Source organism: Rhinoraja longicauda, chromosome 14 (assembly GCF_053455715.1).
Source record: "Rhinoraja longicauda isolate Sanriku21f chromosome 14, sRhiLon1.1, whole genome shotgun sequence".
NCBI classification, from domain to species: Eukaryota; Metazoa; Chordata; class Chondrichthyes; order Rajiformes; family Arhynchobatidae; genus Rhinoraja; species Rhinoraja longicauda.
The window spans coordinates 53,154,818-53,177,789 of NC_135966.1; the positions used below are offsets into that span (position 1 = coordinate 53,154,818).

A 22,972-nucleotide genomic window follows, 5' to 3' on the forward strand; every position below is an offset into this window, starting at 1 on the left:
AGAATTTCAGTACATTAAGAACTTTTGAATTTAAATACATCACTAGTTTCATGGATACAAGCACTAAAGGTTTCCCCATACTTCAACCAAGGAGCTGATCTTCATTGGCAAAGCTAAAGAGCAGACTATTTACTTCAGCATGTCAAGGCAATTCCAGAATATTTTTCTTCCTCCGCGAATTTGATTTGGGAGGGGCCAATATTCATTGTCCTCACGCAGGCCAATGTTTCAACTTAATGGTACCATAACACTGTCAAAAATCAGTTAATTTGTATCTGATCAGTGTCAAACAGTACCACTTCTACACAATGTCATTAGGCGTTTAAAACATTTTGCCTTTCATTATTCCCATGTATTAATATATCCTGCAAATAATCAGATGAACTGAGGTGCAGCCTGATAAAGGGGTAAATCCATTTTTGCCAATACTACCCCATTATCTAAATAAACTTTCTTTGTACCCCACAATTAAGAAAAGCTTCTTCCACTTCCCAGCGATGCAGTAAAACTACCCATAAGATGTGCAAGTTCTAAGCAGGGATGACTGACGAAAAGTCTGAAGAGTCCCAACCCAAAACGGGTTGCTGCCTGACCTGCGGAGTTGCTCCTGTCTATACTAGATTTCAAAGCTTATCTTTAAAAAAAACCTTAGCTCCCTACCACCGGTGTTGGATCAAAATGAAAGGATTTATGTGGCTCTGCAGCAAAATTATTCTTTTCAGTCTGCTTTGCACTATTCTGTGCATACAAGAACTCAATTCAACAGTTCAACTGGCACACTGTCACAATTTACAACAACCCAGCAATAGTTCAAAATGGTAAATGTGCTGAGTAACAAGTGTTAGAGGAATAATGAGAAACTTAAAAACAAAGATAGAAATAGTTTATTTCAAAAATGAGAACATTGAAAAATGGTCCACAGTCAACATAACTACAAACCATTCTCTGCAACACAAGGAATCTCTTTAAGCAAGGTAAACCTCTAAACAAAATGTTTCGGTCCAAATTAAAGATCGAGGTGTGGAAACATAAAATGGAAAACAAAAGGAATGAGCAGATCATTACATTCAGGGCAGTATTTCAACACCATGTAAGAAACTGGCTCTGTGCAACAAAAAGATCTTGCATTCAAACCAAACTTGCTGCCGTTATGGAGAGGTTCATCATAAAACTTTTTCTTTTGATTTAATAAATTAAGCTTTGTTCACCTCCACTTGAAAGTTCTGCACTCGGATCTGTTCTTAAACAAATGTTGCTACTTATAACCAACTAAAGATAGAAGACATAAATAATGGCTTCAACCATCTATCCTTCACCCTTCCAACACACTGAAATAGTGTTTCTGTAACAAGAATCCTTCACTAGTGTAATTGATGAAAGAACATGTACTGTATCAGTAGCAACGCAATAGCACTTTCCCAGCAAAACCAGAGTAAAATTCTTGAACCCCTAATCACACTTTTTAGTTCAACATTTGGATAAAGCTATTAATGTTTCCCTTACTGTTTCAGATAGCCGCATCTCTAGGATGAACCCCTTTCTTCATTTCCCCCTTTTCTACAAGCTCTCCTGAAATAAGCTGTTTGGTGCATGTCCCTGGAATGCATGTAAAACTGAAGCACTGAAGTAATCACAGCCTTGGGTATTCTATCTAGAGGCCGTTGATAAAAATCATTCCCCATGAGGTTTGACGTTGAAGACCACGGTCATCGTCAAGACTGCCATAATCAATTGGATTAAAACACATGGATTTAGTAATAAATGTATAGAGGTATGCTTCCAAGATTCCCAAGCCAGGAAAGTAGATTTGGGAGAAATTAGTGAAAAATTAGTTCTTTAAAAGGAGAAACGACATTCATTTATGAACATTCAATGTATCAACCTATAATCGAGGGCTGGGGTTAAAGATTGTAGGAATGATTCAAACTAAAAATAGGATTCAAAAATTATTAAACAAGCATGATTTATAATAGATCAATCATGGCATAGGTTTTGGAAAGAGTGAGATTTCAGGCCAACAATCCAAGGAGACTGACTCCTCAACTGCAACCATTACCTCGGTTTTTGGAACAGATTAAATTTGGGGCACCACATTTCTGGTGCTTTCTCTTGAATAATCCGCCAACAGACCGCCAAGACACCAACAAGTGTTAATCACAACACTTGGCTAACCATGTAAATGATCAAGCTGGATTATTACAAACAATAAGCAAATACATATATGGCCAGTTGCAATGAAGGGTGCAAAGCAGTTCAGATAGCTTAACATTTCCTACACCACAGAGAAAACCTTACTCCCACTGGATTAATAGGACCCAAGTGATTCACTACGTCATATGCTGCCCAACAGATTCTCAAACTGGAAACCCTAATGAATGCAACCCAGGGGAGGGGAGATTTGTCTGCTTATCATTCAGTGAAAACACTCCACCCTTCATTTGCAACAGCAAAAGTTGCAATGACTACATTCATTTCACTGAAAAGAGGGAGCAATCCATCAAAAATTAAACCTGGAAATCCAATGAAATTTCTACCCACTCTCTATTAATCTATTAAAACTAAATCCAAACTTTGTGTCTGTAGCATATTTTGCATGTTCTGTGAATTGGAGCACCAGAAAGGTTAACTTGTCAGAGCAGTACCTACAGTTTCCATTCCTGCCTGGGTGCCATTGGATTCTTGATCACCACCACCTTGTTACAGATATATACAGCTGCTGATATTGTTGCAGCGCAATCAATATAACTTCACTCCTTTCAAACACGGGTTTGAATAGAATATCTTTCACAGTAACGACTGGTAGTTCCTACATTATCCCTCAATTTTCACATGACCAAAGCAAGGTTTCCAATTACAAAGAGGAGACAGTACAATAAAATATATTTGTGCAGTAGTTAACCAGAGCCTTAATTCATCAGCTTTGTCCCCTCAAGTCAGACAAATTCAATTCCACTCAGAAAGTTATAAATAATCCAATTCTTGTTTAGTTACCCAGAGAGTGTCAATGAGATCTCACAAGTCTAACCCCATCTCCATGATCACATTTGGTCAAAGCGAGGTTCGTGTTGCACAATATATCATAGCTAGAGTGAAACGTTCCAGAAAATATGCATTATGCAAGTCTCAAGGGGATGTTCACAGGACATTGCAAATGCCTAAAAATTTCAAAAACATTAAAATTAGTCAACTTATTTAACAAAGCTTTGAAAAAAATGAAACATTTACAGTGGCTTGACAAGATACTGGAAGTCGAGAGGCAGCATACCAGAGTTAACTCCAACCATTTGTTGCTGCCTTTTAAACAGCAAAGGCTTATTTCAAAAAAACAAAATGGCAAAAACCTGTTGCTTCTTGCCAAGTTCCATTTGGAGGCACTGCATGTCAGAGGTTAGAGGGGACAAGAGGATAAAATTTGGCAAAATCCAATGAGCCATGACTTGTGACTGAAAATGTGCTTTTGCCCAATCAGCCTTGTACTGTATTAAATCAAATCAAGAACAGACCATTGCATTCAGGCCTTACACCAGTTTCTTGGCCTCAAAGAAACTTTTCAAGTGTCTCATCTGCCAGATGCCAGTTAGAATAAGTATCAGTGTTTGCACGATTGACCACCATAATACCCTTTGATTGGTGCTTTCACTGGTCCCCCGGAACCGTTCCTCACGATACTGAAACAAGAAAAATTATTTTAGGAAATAGAATCCAGTGCGTTGCAGGCCATATCTTGTAGGTCTCATTATATTATCAATACAGCCATTTTGTAGCCATTCACATTGCCTATTGTAGGAGATCTCAAAGCACATATTCAGCTTTTCTAATAACAGTTACCACTAAACAGGTCATTCATTAACTACCATGGATATCAAAGAATATTAAGAATTAACCATGTCTACATACAAATTCATACATGTTTCACTATGTTGTTAAAACATTGGTACTGGAGGGTAACCAAGGAAGATCGATGACACTTTCCAGCACTCTGCTAATGAATTAAAAATAGACCAACTGGTAGTTAAGTAGGTTTGATATGGACCCCTTTTCTTTATTCACAGGTTATCTATCAGATTGCTAGGAAGTTCTGGTATTATAAACTTATGAAAACAGTTCTGGTATTATAAACGTATGAAATACGTGGCTAGATCTGGAAGGCATGCGTTCAATATTACAGCAGGAAAGTTTGGTCCTTTATTCTTCGTCTCATCATCTTGGCCATCTTTTGCTAACAAAAAGTAAATAGGCAAAAGACTGCCTTCTGTGATGGCGGAGGAACCAGAGATGCTTCACTGACTTCGCCAATGCAGTTCAATATGGCTGTAATAATCTCAGCTTTGACTTTAACACTCAGTGGGCTACAGCCAGCAAAGGGAAAACTGCAACTTAATCCCATTTCTGAAAATGTTTATCACCATTAAAGGCACAGTATTCAATTGCCATTTCATTCATTCTGATTATCCTCATACAAAGTACAACGTTCCCTACATTAAACCATTGCATGGACAGTGCATTATACCTGCAGAGCTACAGTTAATCAATAGTTCTTTGATTCATTACCAGCCATCCTGTCCAACTGTTTGGTAATTACCTGCATCATTGAGCATGGCAGTAAATTACATTTTGCAGCTTACGAGTTTTGTTGGTACAAATGTAAATTGTTTTACCCTGGAGTAAATCAGATTTGCACACATTTCAGGGTGACTTAGTGCCCACTAGGAAATTAAAATCTTGGTAATTTCATTTTTCACGAAGGCCTCCCTCAAATGGCACTGAAAGCAGCCCAAGTAAAATTTAAGTCCTGTTTTTTTTCAAACTATTCACCCGAAAAAATATTCTTTCTGACTGACAGAACTAACACCGATTTCCTGAATCCATACTATTTGTAATTCAAATTGTTCCCCGCCATCCTGGGAACCCAAGGTATTTATTCACAAAATGCTGGAGAGAAGGAATGGGCGACGTTTCGGGTCGAGACTCTTCTTCAGACTGATGTCAGGGGGCGGGACAAAGGAAGGATATAGGTGGAGACAGGAAGACAATGGAAGATCTGGGAAGGGGGAAGGGAAGAGAGGGACAGAGGAACTATCTAAAGTTGGAGAGGTCAATGTTCATACCACTGGGCTGCAAGCTGCCCAGGCGAAATATGAGGTGCTGCTCCTCCAATTTCCGGTGGGACTCACTATGGCACTGGAGGAGGCCCATGACAGAAAGGTCAGACTGGGAATGGGAGGGGGAGTTGAAGTGCTCAGCCACCGGAGATCAGATTGGTTAGTGCAGACTGAGCGCAGGTGTTGAGCGAAGCGATCGCCGAGCCTGCGTTTGGTTTCGCCGATGTAAATAAGTTGACATCTAGAGCAGCGGATGCAATAGATGAGGTTGGAGGAGGTGCAGGGGAACCCCCGTCTCACCTGGAAAGACTGTTCGGGTCCTTGGATGGAGTTGAGGGGGGAGGTAAAGGGACAGGTGTTACATCTCCTGCGGTTGCAGGGGAAAGTGCCCGGGAATGGGGTGGTTTGGGCAGGAAGGGACAAGTGGACCAGGGAGTTACGGAGGGAACAGTCTCTGCGGAACGCAGAGAGGGGAGGGGATGGGAAGATATGGCCAGTGGTGGGGTCCCGTTGTAGGTGACGGAAATGCTGGCGGATGATTTGTTGGATACGCTGGCTGGTGGGGTGGAAGGTGAGAACGAGGGGGATTCTGTCCTTGTTACGAATGGGGGGGAGGGGGAGCAAGAGCAGAGCTGCGGGATGTAGAAGAGACCTAGTGAGAGCCTCATCTATAATGGAAGAGGGGAAGCCCCGTTTCCTGAAGAATGAGGACATCTCTGATGCCCTAGTGTGAAACACCTCATCCCTGGCGCAGATGCGACGTAGACGGAGGAATTGGGAGTAGGGGATAGACTTTTTGCAGGAGACAGGGTGGGAAGAAGTGTAGTCCAGATAGCTGTGCGATTCAGTGGATTTATTGTAGATGTCAGTCACTAGCTGTTCCAACCTCAAATACAGCCTCACATATGCCCTACCCTTTGCCTGTGGAGGTCAGATACTCACAGTTGCCTCAAGAACATTTGAGACTGTTGCAGCACCATGACACACCATGAGATCGCTGCCCATAGCTGCATAAGTGAGATCCCCTGCAAGCTATATACTAGAGGACACAAGACTTCCATTCTTCCTTCAGAACACAGGAACTTGCAAAAAGAAAATAGCTGTTCACCACCACCTTATCCTGGCCTCAGTTCCCATTGGGAGCATTCATCCATCAGCCCCTCCCTTAAATCACTTCAGCTTCTATTTATTCAGCAGAAATATTCCTCCACAGATAGAAGAGCATTACATCCTCTAAAATATTTTCCACTAAGAGTTAGCTGCAGATATTGCACACCCCTGATGCGACATGCCATAGGCCGCAAGAACTTGCAATGAATCGATAGAGGACACAGCATTAAAAAAGTCAAATTTGGTACATTACTACCCGAGGAAGTTCAATAATGAAGAATTCTTCAACGTTACAAACAGCTTTGTTGCAGTTACTAAGCAAGAACGTGGTGTGGATCAAACACAAGCCCAGTGACCATTACTCAATTCCCTGAAGCAGAGTAAAAGGACTTTTCAAATTTTAATAAAAATGAACTGTAGATGCTGGTTTATACCAAGATAAACACAAAATGCTGGATTAACTCTGCGCGTCAGGCATCATCTCTGGAGAAAATGGATTGGTGACGTTTCAATCTGAAATGTCACTTATCCGTTTTCTCCAGAGATGATGCCCGTGTCATTTGGTTACTCCAGCATTTTGTGCCTATCTTTTCAAATGTTATTGTTGCTACATATCCACATTCAGTTTCTCTTTCTGCATACTGACCACTTCCAACTTTATTTTCTTACCCTTCAAGTTTACACCACTCCTAACCTCACTTTCTATTTTCATTGCTGTCTTTATCCTCCTGCCAGCACTTGTCTTAATCTCTTCCATCCCAAGGATTTTCCCCTCATTGATTATGTATGCCCCCTCATTCTTCTTACTCTTGTGATAATTACGAATCAACCTCTTATTAACACCTATGATAGGATTCTTTCCCATTTTTTCCCTTCACACAAATATTCCTGGTCCCCTCACATACCTCCTCAATAATTGTATCTTAGCTCCATTTACTCCTTCCTCACCCTCACTTTCCCAAATCCACAGCTATCTTTATAATACGTGCATATTGTTGCCACCTGCCTCCACCCCCACCCCCAATGCCTGCCAACTTACTCGCTGGTAGTTCTGCTCTTTCTGTATTTGCTCCACTTGTTCGATCAGCTGCCTCACTCGAAGCTGAAGCTCAGAGAGCTTGTCCTTGGCTGCAATCTCCACATAATCATTTGCATGTTCACCAACCTGGATGTCCAAGTGAACCCGCTGTAACAGAAAAACAAAATCCTTATTCAAGCATATTCTATGCAATTACCAAGAGGCTCATCAGCATTGCACATCTGGGATCTACCCTGTCTGAATGGATTAGTACTAAAAGAACCATGAAACTCTTGATGTTGCCTGACCTGCGGAGTTACTCCAGCATTTTGTGATACCTTCGAGGAAACTCAAGATAATCTTCTTCAGAGAAATGTGTACATATAAACATATACATATTGCAGAAGCATTTTATAATTGTGTAATAAGGTAATATTTTTGTAATTCCGTTTGCTATTTCTGAAGCCATAAGATGCTGCAAATGGCTATTAGAATGTAATGCTTTTGTCTACAGCGCCCGGAGGGCGTTACATAACTTCTGCTGCGTCAAACGCAAGAAGAAGAAGAATGTAATGCAACAGATGGGAGAGAAAAATGATAACTGGAATCTGAGCTAAATTGCATTATCAGAGCTCCATAATTTTCACTTTTACATCCCTCCACTGTAAGGGAATGTAGAAGAATTCTGACAATTCATTGGTCTATCAACAGATTAGTAGACTCCTGCTTTCTTTGAGTAAAGAGCAGAGAAACTGATAGGGCCAACATCAGATTATTAGACATTGGGGGTCATTTAAGGCACAGTAGTATCAAACAGGGGAATATGTAATAAAACAAATTCAGATACCCACAACGAAGATCACTGCTCTTTTTAATTGAATGGTATGGTGAATACAGGGGAGTTGGGATAGGGGAGGTGAGATTTAGGATAAATCACGCTATAGGAAACCCGATTTGATAAAATTGTTTAGATTTATGAGATTTAGGTTGAATTTTTTTTTTAAAAAGCTTTCAATGACTACATGGTCAACAAATGAGACATGTTTAAGAGGTCCAGAAAAGAATTAGAAGTGACAAGAGGACATTTTTTGTTCTCTGTACCAAATGATTAGAATCTGGAATGCAATAGGTGATTAGGTGGATACCTTTAAACTGAAGTTCTTAAAAGTGTTTTGAAAAGACATCTGGGATACAAAATTGAGGAAAAGAGCAAGATTGTTTTTAGAAAGAGCCAGCCCAAATGCTTTTGCACCATACAAACCTATGGTGCTATAAAAGACTGCCACAGTACAGCGACAAAGGAAAGAATACCACTTTAAACTTCTGTCAAATAGTACTTTGGAGTCATAGAGGCATACAGTGTGGAAACAGGCCCTTCAGCCCAACTTGCCCACATTGCCCAGCTACACTAGTCCCACCTGCCCACGTTTGGTCCATATCCCTCCAAACCTGTCCTGTCCATGTACCTGTCCAACTATTTCATAAATGTTGGGATAGTCCCTGCCTCAACCACCTCCTCGGGCAACTTGTCCCATACAGCCAACATCCTTTGTGAGGAAAAAGTCACCCCTCAGATTCCGATTAAATCTTTTCCCCTTCACCTTAAACCTATGTCCTCAATTCACCTACTCTGTGCATCAATCCAATCTATTCCTCTCATTTTATACACCTCAATAAGATACCCCTCATCCTCCTGCACTCCAAGAAATAGAGTCCCAGCCTACTCAACCTCTCCCTATAGCTCACACCCTCTAGCCATGGCAACATCCTTGTAAATCTTCTCTGTATCCTTTCCAGCTTGACATCTTTCCAATAACCTGGTGCCCAGAACTGAACACAATACTCTAAAGTTCTCCCACCAGTCTTACTGTCTCCGACTACATTCTATCTCTGTCCCGCCCACTCCCGACATCAGTCTGAAGAAGGGTCTCGATCCGAAACTTCACCATTGCTTCTCTTCAGAGATGCTGTCTGTCCTGCTGAGTTACTCCAGCATTTTGTGACCGCCTTCGATTTAAACCAGCATCTGCAGTTTTTCCTACACATTTTGTCTGCTCCACTGCACAATCTCCTCAAGGTATGTCTACTTTGAAGAAGTTCTCCTCCTCTCTCCGACGAGAGGTCAGCAACATCGTCTCTCAATGCTCAGCCAGTTCTCCCACCAGTCTGTCTGCCCAATCCCGCTGAGTTACTCCAACATTTTGTGTCTACAATACTCTAAATGCAGCCTCACCAACGTCTTATACAACTGCAACATGTCCTCCCAACCTCTATACTTCAATACACTGATTGATGATGGCCAATGTGCTAAACGCTTTTTTAACCACCCAATCTACCTTCAATTCCACCTTCAAGGAACCATACATCTGCACTCCTAGATCCCTCTGCTCCACAACACTCCCCAGAGCCCAACCATTCACTGTATAGGTCCACCCATATTAGACTTCCTAAAATTCAACACCTCACATTTCTCTGTATTAAATTCTATCAACCATTCCTCAGTCCACCCGGCCAATCGATCAAGATCCTGCTGCAATTCATCCCAACCATCTTCAATATCTGCAAAACTACCCACTTTTGTATCATCTGCAAACTTGCTAATCTTGCCGTGTATGTTCTCATCCAAATCATTGATATAGATGACAAACAATGACGGGCACAGCACCAAAACCTGTGGCACACCACCAGTCACAGGCCTCCAGTCCCAGGAGCTTCCTTCCACCATCACCCTCTGCTTCCCTCCAAGAAGCCAATTTTCTATCCATTCAGCTATCTTTCCTTGGATCCCATGCATCTAACCTTCCGGGCAGCCTACCACACAGCCTGTGGCGGATCAGGCCACTCCTCGGGTCAGCCCCCTCGTTACGTGACGGACAGGTGAAAGGAGTTAAAAGCCAGACCAAGGGAAGGCGTGGATCATCCCTTGGAGAACTACGCTGTGGGCACCAGCTCACAGCCTAATAAAGAATCTAACAAAACACTGCCTGGCGTCTTGCCTTTTCTCTGGCCTCCGCCAGGCCACTACATTGGTGACCTCGACGGACATCACAAGTAGTGATGTCGAACAATGGACAACCCGGTCCTGCCGCCCTCGCGCAACCCGGTCCTGCCGCCCTCGGCCCTGCCGACCTCGAGGCCGTCTCCCTCAAACTCCCGACCCTGTGGACCGAAGAGCCTGAGGTCTGGTTTCAGCAGGCAGAGGCACAGTTTGCTGTGCGAGGGGTAACCGTCGACTTGACGAAGTACTTTTACGTCGTCGGCGCCCTGGACCAGGCGACAGCAAGGCGAGTAAAGCCCTACCTTAATGAACCCCCCGCGGATGACAAATATAAGGGCCTGAAAGAACTCCTTATCAGGAGGTTCGGCCTCAGCGACGCCGAGAGGGCAACTCGCGTTATGAGCCAGGGGGGGCTCGGGGACCGACGGCCGTCGGCCCTTCTGGAGGACATGCTCGCCCTTATGGGCAACCACCCGCCCTGTTTTTTATTCAAGCAGGCCTACCTGCGGCAGCTCCCCGTCGACCTCCGTTCTCAGCTCGCAGAGGACCCCTTCACCGACACGCAGCGGCTGGGCGAGCGCGCTGACCAAATTTGGATGTCCCGTCGGGAGGACCTGGCAGCCCTAGCCGTCTTTTCCGCGGCGTCGGAAGGCCAACAGCAAGCTGGGGCCGCCGTCGACCCCGTTTCAGGGCGACCCCCGCGGCGAAATCCGGCCGCCATCGGGAACCCCGGTGCCGGCACGTCCTTCTCGCACGGCCCGCCGACAATTCAGCCAGACGCCACCAGAGGTCGCTGGTGGTCGGCCCAAGCAGCACCACCTCCAATACCGCTGGAGACCACCGGAGGTCGCTGGTGGGCATCCCAGTCTGCACCACCACCGGACACCAGCAAAAGCTGGTGCTATTGTCACCGTCGTTGGGGACCGAACGCCAAGCAATGTCGCCTATCCTGTGCTTTTCCGGGAAACGCGAGGGCCGGCCGTCAGTGATCCCTTCGGCGGCCGGCCAGATCCATCGCGTGTTCGCTCGGGATCGCCGCACCGGGGGTCGGTTCCTCGTCGACACTGGAGCAGAGGTGAGCGTCCTACCTCCTTCCACCGCCGATATCCATACGGGCAAACACGGCCCCCTCCTCACTGCGGCGAACGGTAGCCCCATCAACACTTACGGGGTCTGCCAGCTCGCCCTTAACTTCGGCGACAGCTGGTTCACGTGGCAGTTCATCATTGCCGATGTATCCCAGCTGCTGCTGGGCGCCGACTTCCTGCGGGCGCATTCCATGCTCGTCCATCCTAAGGAGGATGCCCCAACCGCCCTGACCGTGGACGCTTCGGAGGTGGCGGTCGGCGCGGTGCTAGAGCAGCACATCGACGGGTGTTGGCGGCCACTCGCCTTCTTTAGCAGGCACCTCAGCGGGGCCCAACGGCATTACAGCACGTTCGACCGGGAGCTCCTCGCCCTCTACCTCGCGGTACGCCACTTTCGGTACTTCCTAGAAGGGAGACCTTTTACCGCGTTCACCGACCACAAGCCACTCACATTTGCGTTCGCCAAGGTTTCGGATCCGTGGTCTGCGCGGCAACAGAGACAATTGGCTTATGTGTCGGAATATACCACCTCAATTCGGTTCGTGGAGGGAAAAAACAACAGGGTGGCCGACGCCCTGTCTAGACCCGCGATCCACGCCGTCCTACAAATGGCCGGGGGGATCGACTATTCCGCCCTAGCAGCCGCACAGCTGGGGGACGAGGAGATGGCCGCCTATCGTACAGCCGTGTCCGGCCTGCAGCTGGAGGACATTGTCTGTGGCCCCGGGGATACAACACTGTTGTGCGACACCTCCACTGGCCTGCCGCGGCCCATCGTCCCTGTCGTCTGGCGTCGCAGGGTATTCGAGGTGCTCCACGAGCTGTCTCACCCCTCCATTCGGGCGACGGTGGCCCTTGTATCCTCCCGTTTCATGTGGCACGGGCTGCGTAAGCAGGTCGCACACTGGGCACGTACCTGCATCCCGTGCCAAACTTCAAAAATCCAGCGACACGTGCGTGCGCCTCTGCAAGAGTTTCGTGTCCCTCGGCAGCGTTTCGACCACATTCATGTAGACATCGTGGGGCCGCTGCCGCCGTCCCGGGGCATGACCCACCTCTTCACTGTGGTAGATCGCTTCACGCGGTGGCCGGAGGCCATTCCGCTGGCAGACACCTCGACGGCCACCTGCGCGCGGGCCTTGGCGGCGCACTGGATCGCCCGGTTCGGGGTACCACTGGACATTACATCCGACCGGGGGCCACAGTTCACTTCGGAACTGTGGTCGGCCATGGCAAGACTCTTGGGTGTCAGCCTACACCACACTACGGCGTACCATCCACAGTCGAACGGGTTGGTGGAACGCTTTCACACTACAAGCCTATCAATTTGGAATTGAAAATGCGCCATATGAAATTTTCATAAGTGCATAAGTCAAAGGAGTAGAATTAGTACCATTACGTCCACTCCACTATTCAATCATGGCTGATATATCTTTCCCTCTTAACCCAATTCTCCTGCCTTCTTCCTGTAACCATTGACACCCGTACTAGTCAAGAACCTGTCAATCACCACTTTAAAAATACCCAAAGACGGCTCCACAGCAGTGCGGCAATGAATTACAGATTCACCACTCTCTAGCTAAAGAAATTCCTCATCTCCATTCCAAAAGATACATCCTTTTATTCAGTCTGACCAGCACCGTATAAAACCTCAGCATAACATCCCTGCTTTTACATTCTATCATTCTCAAAATGAATGCTAACATTGCATTTGCCTTCCTTACCTGCAAATTAACCATTTGGGGATACTGCACCAGCACTCCCAAGTCCCTTTGCACCTCCAATTTCTGAATCCTCTCTCCATTTAGAAAATGGCCTACACCTTTATTCCTACTTCAAAAGTGCATGACCGCACTTTTCTACGCTGTATTCAATCTGCCACTTCTTTGCCCACTCTCCCAACCTGTGCAAGTCCTTCTGCAGACCCTGCTTCCTCTACTCTACTTGTCCCTCCACATATCTTCATTTCATCCACAACTCAGTTCCCATAAAAAATATGCAAAGCCCATTCTAGGAAAAAACAGGGGGAACTTAAAACATATTTAATCATCCATCTTTCCCTGACATTAAAAGTGTAGAGCTGAGCCAATGTCACTTTAAAGTATTTGCTTTCTGGCAATCAAAGTCAAAATGTGTGTTTTTATAATTTTGTAGAAAACAGATCTGCAGCAATTCTGTCTCTCTGCATCTAATGACATAGCACAAATCAAAATTCTCCCAAACTAAGTTCAAGGAACATAATGGATTACCTTCTTTGTAAGGTAGACATCCTAGTATTATATCTCATATTAACTGAGTAATGTTGGTGGGAGAAGCAGCTGGAGATGTAAGGCAGAACAGTCTGCCTTTTAAATGTTAAACACATGGGACTTGCTGAGAGTATGCTCAAGTAATATGCAGTTATACTTGCCAAATAACACATAGATGTGAAAAGATATTAAAGAACTTTAGAAGAATAGGAAGTTTAAAAGATGGTTTCAACTTGCAACTAAGCCTCTTTTATCCATGTAAAAACAGTGAGAAACCATGCAACAGAGGTTTTTAAATTCTGGCTGAATTCTTTAGGGTAAAGAATAGCAAAAGATTTAAGTACTCATTGTCTGTAGTTTAGGAGAACACCCATTAGGATTCACAAAACTAGATATACACATTTGCCTTTTCCCTGTTCTGGCGAGCACAAAATCAAAAATCCAGAAATTAAAAATAGCCACCACAAAATTCAACAAAAGTCTGGATAAATTCTCTCCCCGAATAGTTGTAGGAATATGAAACATGCCACCACAAGAGTTGATGACCAAATTATAAATACATGAAAATAATGATGGATAATTAGGCAAAAAATAGAATGGTATACATATTGAACTATGAGGCAAGGTTAGGGTGTTATGGGCAGTGTGAATATCAGCACTGACCTGTGCTATATGACAATAAATTTACTATTACTGATTTCATTGTTCTCTTCACAGCATGAATGTGGCGTTCCTATTATGTTCATTCCTTACCAGCACGCCTGATGCAAAAAGGGAGAGTTTGGTGGAATTAGAGTGCAGGCAGATCTGATGTTCCCCTGGAATATGAGAGGTGAATGTGAATCTTCCCTCAGCAGCATATTGTCGTGAGAGAATAACCTATATAGGATGAGAGGTAAACACTGTTAGTATTTGATTTTATTTCCATTTGTAAACCTTGATCAGGTGATAAAATACTGGATGAATAAAGACTGCAAATTTCTTTGAATACTAGAAGCAATCAACCTGCTATACAAAATAATTTCCACATAATTTCATGAATAAGCCTCTGCAGCTTCAGAAATCCATACATTATCAATTAAAATAATGCACTAAGATATTAATTTATACAAATTTGCACCTAGCCTGATACTGTTATCAAAGTTATTAGACCAGAGGCCTGGGAAACTCGTTGGGCAAATTATTGGAAATAATTCCAAGGGGCAGCATCGAATCAGTATTTTAAGAGGGAACAGATTCATTAAAATCTTGTATTGTGCAATGAGATAGAATTAATGGTCTCACAATAAAGGATCCCACCAGGCATTAATATTTCATAAATTTCAATGGATAGAAAGGAAGACCCTGCAATAAAAATGCACCATCAGCCTATGACTAAGGAAGCAAAGGTATCATATTACAAGGCAGAATTTTGTATGGCTCAGTGATAAACTGCAGGACAGAGAAATTTGTAGAAATCACCAAAAGATGACAATAAATATTCTAAAGAGGGAAAATGATGGGTATTGGAGTAAAACAAGTAAATATAGATGGTAAAAGTTTGCAACGGTATGAAAAAAGTAAAGGGATTAACTCAAGTAAACATTGGTCCCCTAAGAGAGCAGACTGGGAAATTAATAATGGGGTACCGAGAAATAGCAGAACACTTAGATCAGTCTCCACAGCAAAAGACTCAAAAAAATCCTAATAATAATCAACTTTGGGGTTTATAAGGAGTGAGATCTTAAAACAATTGCTAACATTACAAAAAAATGCACCAAGGATCCAGTGGAGATCCTGGATTCCCCAAGACCCGATTGTCTGCACCAGAAATAGACACAAAATGCTGAAGTAACTCAGGCATCATCTCTGAGAAAAAGGAATGGGTGATGTTTTGGGTCGAGACCTTTCTTTAGACTGATGTCAGGGGAGTAGGGGGTACAGAGATAAAATGTAGTCGGAGACAGTAAGACCAGTAGAACCGGGAAGGGCGAGGGGATGGGGAGAGAGGGAAAGCAAGAGCTACTTGAAATTTACCACTCCCCTGACATCAGTCTGACATTTTGTCTGCACCAGAGGAACCAGCTGCAGTGATAGATATATAGGTAGACACCAATATATAACTTGCAATCTAACAAAATTCCTTGGATTTTGGAAATAACCTAGAGAAAGGAGATCTTGAATGCAAATAAAGCAACTAAGGCAACATAGGTTGTTCTTAATCAGTCATAGAATGTAAGGTCACGTTAATAGATAGTACAACCAGAGAAAAGCTACAGCTCGAGCACCAAGTGCACCTGTAGTCACGTCATCCCAGGAAAGATGCTATCCCTTGAAGTGCAGATGAGACTTGCAACGATATTGCCATGACTGGAAAATCTTCGTTTTGTCGAGAGATGGGGTTGGTTTATTTTGTCCATTAAAGTGACTGATGGGAGATTTAAGAGAGAAGTATAAAACAATGACATTCTGCTGCGATAGGGTGTGCAGGGAACTAGTAATATTGATTGATAGAATTTGAGGGACCGCGTGGTCACAGGTCTAAAACGAGCTGTCTGAAATGGTGACAGAGGCAGAAACACTCCTTTTATATAAACATACAACACTGTTCAAGATAAAATTGAAAATGGGATACACTGAATAAGAATCATTTTCTGGCCAACATGGGACTCCTTTAAGTTTCTTAAATTCTATAATTTGCAGATATTTTTTAAGCTTTCCCTTACCAAATAAACAGTTTACCGCACATGACACAAATGGAAATCTCTGCAAAATAGCAAATGTCTCATACTGGATTAAGGCTAAATTGAAAGGAAAAGACATGGAAATATCTAGTATGAACCTAATTTTTAATTTAAAATTCACCTGGAAAGCTGATTAGTTTGGAATTAGATTCTCAGAAAATCTAGCTTCAATTTGGACTATACTGTACCTTTTCATCAGGATCTTTCACTTCCACAAACATTCCTAGCCCTGGAGGCGAAGGTAAATACTGTTCCCTCTGTTTGTCATACATCAGTGTTTTGTAATTACCTAGAAATTCAATCAAAAACTGACCATTAATCACCAAATTACACCAAATCTTCCAACAGGCATCAGGAATGGTCCAAGAATGTGCATTGCAAATTGACCCTCTTTCTGGCAAACTACTCAACTTAGTGCAATGAACTGGTTAAGAATGACTCTTGCATCAAATTCTAACCTTTCCGTTAGTGGGGATGGAAACTAGAGCATAATTAATAGAATTAATAGAAAACTGAGCCAAAATGCAAATCTTCAGTTTTTAACTTTTGAAGATAAAAACAGAAAATGTTGCCAACAGCAGGCCAGACAATAACTGTGGAAAGAAACATGTAATATTTTCACTTTGTTAGGATCAATGCAGCCCATATCTTCCATCCTCAAGATCCACAAGTGGGACCATACTGGCACCCTTGTCTCAGCCCACGAGCCCTGCCTAACCTCGGCATGATATTTGACTCTGCATTAAAATTTGATAAGCAAGTCAACGCTGTGGTAAAAGCCAGCTTCTTCCAACTTCGAACCATAGCTAAAATCAAACCTTTCCTCCAATTCGACGACACAGAAAAAATCATTCACGCTTTCATTTCCTCCCGCCTAGACTACTGCAACTCCCTATACACTGGGATCAGCCAATCTTCCCTGTCCCGCCTGCAACTGGTCCAAAACGCCGCAGCGAGACTCCTGACGGGTACCCGTAAAAGGGACCACATCACCCCGATTCTGGCCTCTCTCCACTGGCTCCCTGTACGGTACAGAATCAACTTCAAGCTCCTCCTATTCACGGCACGGTAGCGCAGAGGTAGAGTTGCTGCTTTACAGCGAATGCAGCCCCGGAGACTCAGGTTCGATCCTGACTACGGGTGCTGCACTGTAAGGAGTTTGTACGTTCTCCCCGTGACCTGCGTGGGTTTACTCCGAGATCTTCGGTTTCCTCCCACACTCCAAAGACGTACAGGTATGTAGGTTAATTGGCTGTGTAAATGTAAAAATTGTCCCTAGTGGGTGTAGGATAGTGTTAATGTACGGGGATCACTGGGCGGCACGGACTTGGAGGTCCAAAAAGGCCTGTTTCCGGCTGTATATATATGATATATGATAAAGCCCTAAATGGACACTCCCCCCCCTACATCAAAAATCTTCTAACCCCCTTCTCTAACTCCAGGTCCCTCAGGTCGGCCGACTTGGGGCTACTCACTATCCCGCGGTCTAGGCTTAAGCTCAGGGGTGACCGCGCTTTTGCGGTTGCAGCTCCTAGACTGTGGAACAGCATCCCTCTCCCCATCAGAACTGCCCCCTCCATCGACTCCTTTAAGTCCAGGCTCAAAACCTATTTCTACTCCCTAGTGTTTGAGGCTCATTGAGGAGGCGCTGTGAATTCAGTTTGCGTGCTACTGTATGTTTCATTTTTTTCTCCATTGGAACCTAATCAGATGTACAGCACTTTGGTCAACGTGGGTTGTTTTTAAATGTGCTATACAAATAAAATTGACTTGACTTGACTTGACTTAACCTGCTGCTTCGTAATCCGACTCCACTCTCTCTCTGGTAGACACAAACTGCTGGAGTAACTCAGCGGGACAGGCAGCATCTCTGGAAAGCAGGAATGGGTGACGTTTTGGGTCGAGACCCTTCTTCAGACTCTGCAGTTTCATTTTGTGTCTACCTTTGATTTAAACCATCTTCTGAAGTTTCTCCAGAGATACTGCCTGTCATTACAGTCCTACTCAGGGCCACGCCCTCAACCCATTTTTTTTCAGGTATGTTGACAACTGCATACTATATTTGTTATATTTGTACAGAACCTGAAACTACATCTCTGGCTACACGCCACTCCCCATACCTCCCAGACAATGCAAGAATAATTTTTCCGATCCTATATTTTCTATAATTTATGAGATCATCCTAATCTCCCCCCATCCCACCCTCTGTACTTAACAGGTCGCAAACAATTTTTACCATCTTCAGTAAAATTCCACCACCAGACATTTCTTTTGTTTCTTGGAATGAAACAGTACTTCAGCACCATCCTTTGCACACATATTTTTTCAGAGAAAATCTTTGCAATGGAATGAGAAGGTAAGGTGGTGGTGATCAATGATATGGGACACAACAAAAATTACCATCTCCAGCTGACATCCACATACATGCCTTTCTATATGGGATCACTGAATGTTGATAAGAACATTGCAATAAATAAAATGAGTAAAAAATACAAATTTACAATAAATGTCAAATAACATCTGGAGGTAGAAGCTGCAGACAGTAATTGTCGTTTTACCTCAATCACAAAGCACATTCCTCTCAACGCTATCTCTTATGGGGGGGAAGATGTGATGATACCGACCGCAACCCCCACAATTGCCGGGTGTTCACCATCCCTCCTGACCTCCCCCTTTCAGACACCGAACGGTCTGTCCTCAGCAGAGGCCTGACCTTTATTCCCCTCCGCCCCCACATCAACAAGTTCCACGTCCGCCATGAGGTGGAGCTCTTCTTCCGCCGCCTCCGCCTCCGAGCCTTTTTCCATGGGAAGGAGTCCCCATCCCCCACTGATGACCCTTTCTCCCGTCTCCAACGGACCCCCTCCTCTTGGACCTCCCCCGGTTGGCCAACTACCCTCACTAGAACTTTTCATCTCCAACTGCCGTCGTGACATTAACAGCTTCAAATTCTCCACTCCCCTGACTAACTCCAACCTCTCCCCTCCTGAACGTGCAGCCCTCCACTCACTCCGCAACAACCCGGACTTAATCATCAAACCCGCTGACAAGGGAGGTGGTAGTCTGGCGTGCTGACCTCTACCGGACCGAGGCCAGATGACAACTCTCAGACACCTCTTCCTACTTATCCTTGGACCATGACCCCACTGACAAACACCAGACCTTTATCATCAGCACCATCACAGACCTCACCATTTCCAGCGATCTACCCTCCAATGCCTCCAAACTTATAGTTCCCCAGCCCCGCACGGCCCGATTCTACCTCCTACCTAAAATCCATAAACAGAACCGTCCCGGCAGACCCATTGTCTCTGCCTCTTCATGTCCCACCGAACTTATTTCCACCTACCTCGACTACATCCTATCCCCCCTGGTTAAATCCCTCCCCACCTACGTCCAAGACACCTCACACGATCTCCATCTCCTCTTCACCTCCAATTTCCATCCTGCCCTTAAATATACCTGGACTATCTCCGACATCTCCCTCCTGTATCTGGACCTCACCATCTCCATCACAGGAGACAGACTAATGACTGACATCTACTATAAACCCACTGACTCGCACAGCTATCTGGACTACACTTCTTCCCAACCTGTCTCCTGCAAAATATCTATCCCCTACTCCCAATTCCTCCGTCTACACCGCATCTGCGCCCGGGATGAGGTGTTTCACACTAGGGCGTCAGAGATAGACAATAGACAATAGACAATAGGTGCAGGAGTAGGCCATTCAGCCCTTCGAGCCAGCACCGCCATTCAATGCGATCATGGCTGATCACTATCAATCAGTACCCCGTTCCTGCCTTCTCCCCATACCCCCTCACTCCGCTATCCTTAAGAGCTCTATCCAGCTCTCTCTTGAAAGCATCCAACGAACTGGCCTCCACTGCCTTCTGAGGCAGAGAATTCCACACCTTCACCACCCTCTGACTGAAAAAGTTCTTCCTCATCTCCGTTCTAAATGGCCTACCCCTTATTCTCAAACTGTGGCCCCTTGTTCTGGACTCCCCCAACATTGGGAACATGTTATCTGCCTCTAATGTGTCCAATCCCCTAATTATCTTATATGTTTCAATAAGATGTCCTCATTCTTCAGGAAACGGGGCTTCCCCTCTTCCATTATAGATGAGGCTCTCACTAGGGTCTCTTCTACATCCCGCAGCTCCACTCTTGCTCCCCCTCCCCCACTCGTAACAAGGACAGAATCCCCCTCGTTCTCACCTTCCACCCCACCAGCCAGCGGATCCAACAATTCATCCGCCAACATTTCTGTCACCTACAACGGGACCCCACCACTGGCCATATCTTCCCATCCCCTCCCCTTTCTGCGTTCCGCAGACTGTTCCTTCCGTAACTCCCTGGTCCACTCGTCCCTTCCTACCCAAAGCACCCATTCCCGGGCACTTTCCCCTGCAACCACACGAGATGCAACACCTGTCCCTTTACCTCCCCCCTCAACTCCATCCAAGGACCCAAAGTCTTTCCAGGTGAGACAGAGGTCACCTGCACCTCCTCCAACCTCATCTATTGCATCCGCTGCTCCAGATGTCAATAGACAATAGGTCCAGGAGTAGGCCATTCAGCCCTTCGAGCCAGCACCGCCATTCAATGCGATCATGGCTGATCACTCTCAATCAGTACCCCGTTCCTGCCTTCTCCCCATACCCCCTCACTCCGCTATCCTTAAGAGCTCTATCCAGCTCTCTCTTGAAAGCATCCAACGAACTGGCCTCCACTGCCTTCTGAGGCAGAGAATTCCACACCTTCACCACTCTCTGGCTGAAAAAGTTCTTCCTCATCTCCGTTCTAAATGGCCTACCCCTTGTCAACTTATTTACATCGGCGAAACCAAACGCAGGCTCGGCGATCGCTTCACACCTGCGCTCGGTCCACGTTGGCCAAACTGATCTCCCGGTGGCCGAGCACTTCAACTCCCCCTCCCATTCCCAGTCTGACCTTTCTGTCATGGGCCTCCTCCAGTGCCATAGTGAGGCCCACCGGAAATTGGAGGAACAGCACCTCATATTTCGCCTGGGCAGCTTGCAGCCCAGTGGTCTGAACATCGACTTCTCCAACTTTAGATAGTTCCTCTGTCCCTCTCTTCCCCTCCCCCTTCCCAGATCTCCCTCTATATTCCTGTCTCCCCTATATACTTCCTTTGTCCCGCCCCCCTGACATCAGTCAGAAGGGTCTCGACCCGAAACGTCACCCATTCCTTCTCTCCTGAGATGCTGCCTGACCTGCTGAGTTACTCCAGCATTTTGTGAATAAATACCTTCGATTTGTACCAGCATCTGCAGTTATTTTCTTATACTGATGATACTGCATTATCACTACCTTGGTGTAACATTTGGGCTCACCTTCACTTTCTCATCATCTTTGCAAAAAAAAAACCATCAAAAATAAGTTGGTGAACATTATGTAAATATTCATCAGCTTCAGATTCTACACTGTGAAACAAATCATTATAAAATAAATGTATAGATAAGGCTTCCAGGCCAGCTGAAACATTAAGAACATGGCTAATCTGGTTACAATTTCAATACCACTTCCGCAAGTTATTAAGTACCTCCATAACTGTCTTAAAATCTGCTGCCATTGCCCTTTTGAGGAAGAATTTGAAAGATTCCTAACAGTGAAATAAAATGTTTTGCCTCTTCTGACTTAAATAAGCAGCCCATCATTTTAAAGCAATGACAACCTTGATCACACCATAGTTTACATGTACAAAATTTCAGTGACATTGCCCCTTTCCTCAAGAATAAGGATCAGTTTATTCACCTTAAACTATATTAATAACTGTCACTGCAAACGAACATACACAGCGACAACAAAATTATAGCTTTTTGCTCCTTGCTATCACCATTTGAAGGATGACAACGTATAAAACTAGTTTTTAAACATCCAACACCCGTATATCCAACACCTGGGAGTGCCGTTTTTTAAAAACATTGGTGGAAAATCGTTGAAGAAAATTAAATGTTTTGATGCAAACTTATGAAGCCGCAGAGGTTTGGCTCGGTCAGTGCCAGGCAGGCAGGCAGGAGCGTGGCTTCAGCCTCCCGGGCCCCGGGCCCCGGGCCTCGCCACTTGACGGACCTGGGAGCGAGCGTGTACGTGTCAATCCATTACTTCCCGGAAGCTCCAGCAGCCAGATCCCATTCCCTTTACCTATGACCATGGTCTCATCGGGTATCTCCTCGATGAAGCATTTTTTCTCCGTCTCCCCGATGTGAAAGTAAAGAGCGGAGCACAGAGAGGCGGCGAAGTGAAACAGCACCAAACAACGTAGCCACCGCACCGTCGCCATCTTAGCTGGGAGCCCGCCGCCGACGGCAGAGGGAGGGAGGGAGGGACGGCTGCGCGCATGCGTGCGGCCGCCGGCGCTCGCAAGGCTGAGCTGGCGTCACCGCAATACGTCACCACGTACGCACGCCGGCGCCATGGCGACCCGTCCCAGGCAACGGTGCTGCCACGTCACCCGAGGCCGCCCAGCCCTCGCGTCACTCCGCCCAACGCGTCACTCCGCCCAGCGCGTCACTCCGCCCAACGCGTCACATCGCCCATCGCGTGATTCCGCCCATCGCGCGACTCCGCCCACGCGCGACTCCGCCCATCGCGCGACTCCGCCCACGCGCGACTCCGCCCGTCGCGTCACTCCGCCCATGCGTCACTCCACCCATC

At 45.3% G+C, this 22,972-nt stretch overlaps 1 protein-coding gene across 1 annotated transcript; it reads right to left on the reverse strand.

The window, feature by feature from the left end:
* Positions 1-869: 869 nt before the first annotated feature.
* On the reverse strand, positions 870-22,620 carry LOC144600262 (transmembrane emp24 domain-containing protein 9-like). Its single transcript, XM_078411837.1, has 5 exons — positions 22,460-22,620; positions 16,477-16,577; positions 14,319-14,444; positions 7,252-7,398; positions 870-3,668 (listed from the first exon to the last, which is right to left on the reverse strand). Exons 1-5 carry the CDS (start codon positions 22,596-22,598, stop codon positions 3,519-3,521), a joined length of 663 nt encoding a protein of 220 aa, XP_078267963.1. The 5' UTR covers positions 22,599-22,620; the 3' UTR covers positions 870-3,518.
* Positions 22,621-22,972: the final 352 nt, after the last annotated feature.

What these genes read in the sequence shown, in the direction of transcription:
- LOC144600262 (XM_078411837.1), bottom strand. Translation starts at nt 22,598, where the DNA reads ATGGCGACGGTGCGGTGGCTACGTTGTTTGGTGCTGTTTCACTTCGCC. An exon ending in CGATGAGACCATGGTCATAG is followed by an intron (nt 16,578 to 22,459) that starts GTAAAGGGAATG and finishes TTGAATTTCTAG; the next exon opens with GTAATTACAAAACACTGATG. An exon ending in TTTTTGCATCAGGCGTGCTG is followed by an intron (nt 7,399 to 14,318) that starts GTAAGGAATGAA and finishes TTTCTGTTACAG; the next exon opens with CGGGTTCACTTGGACATCCA.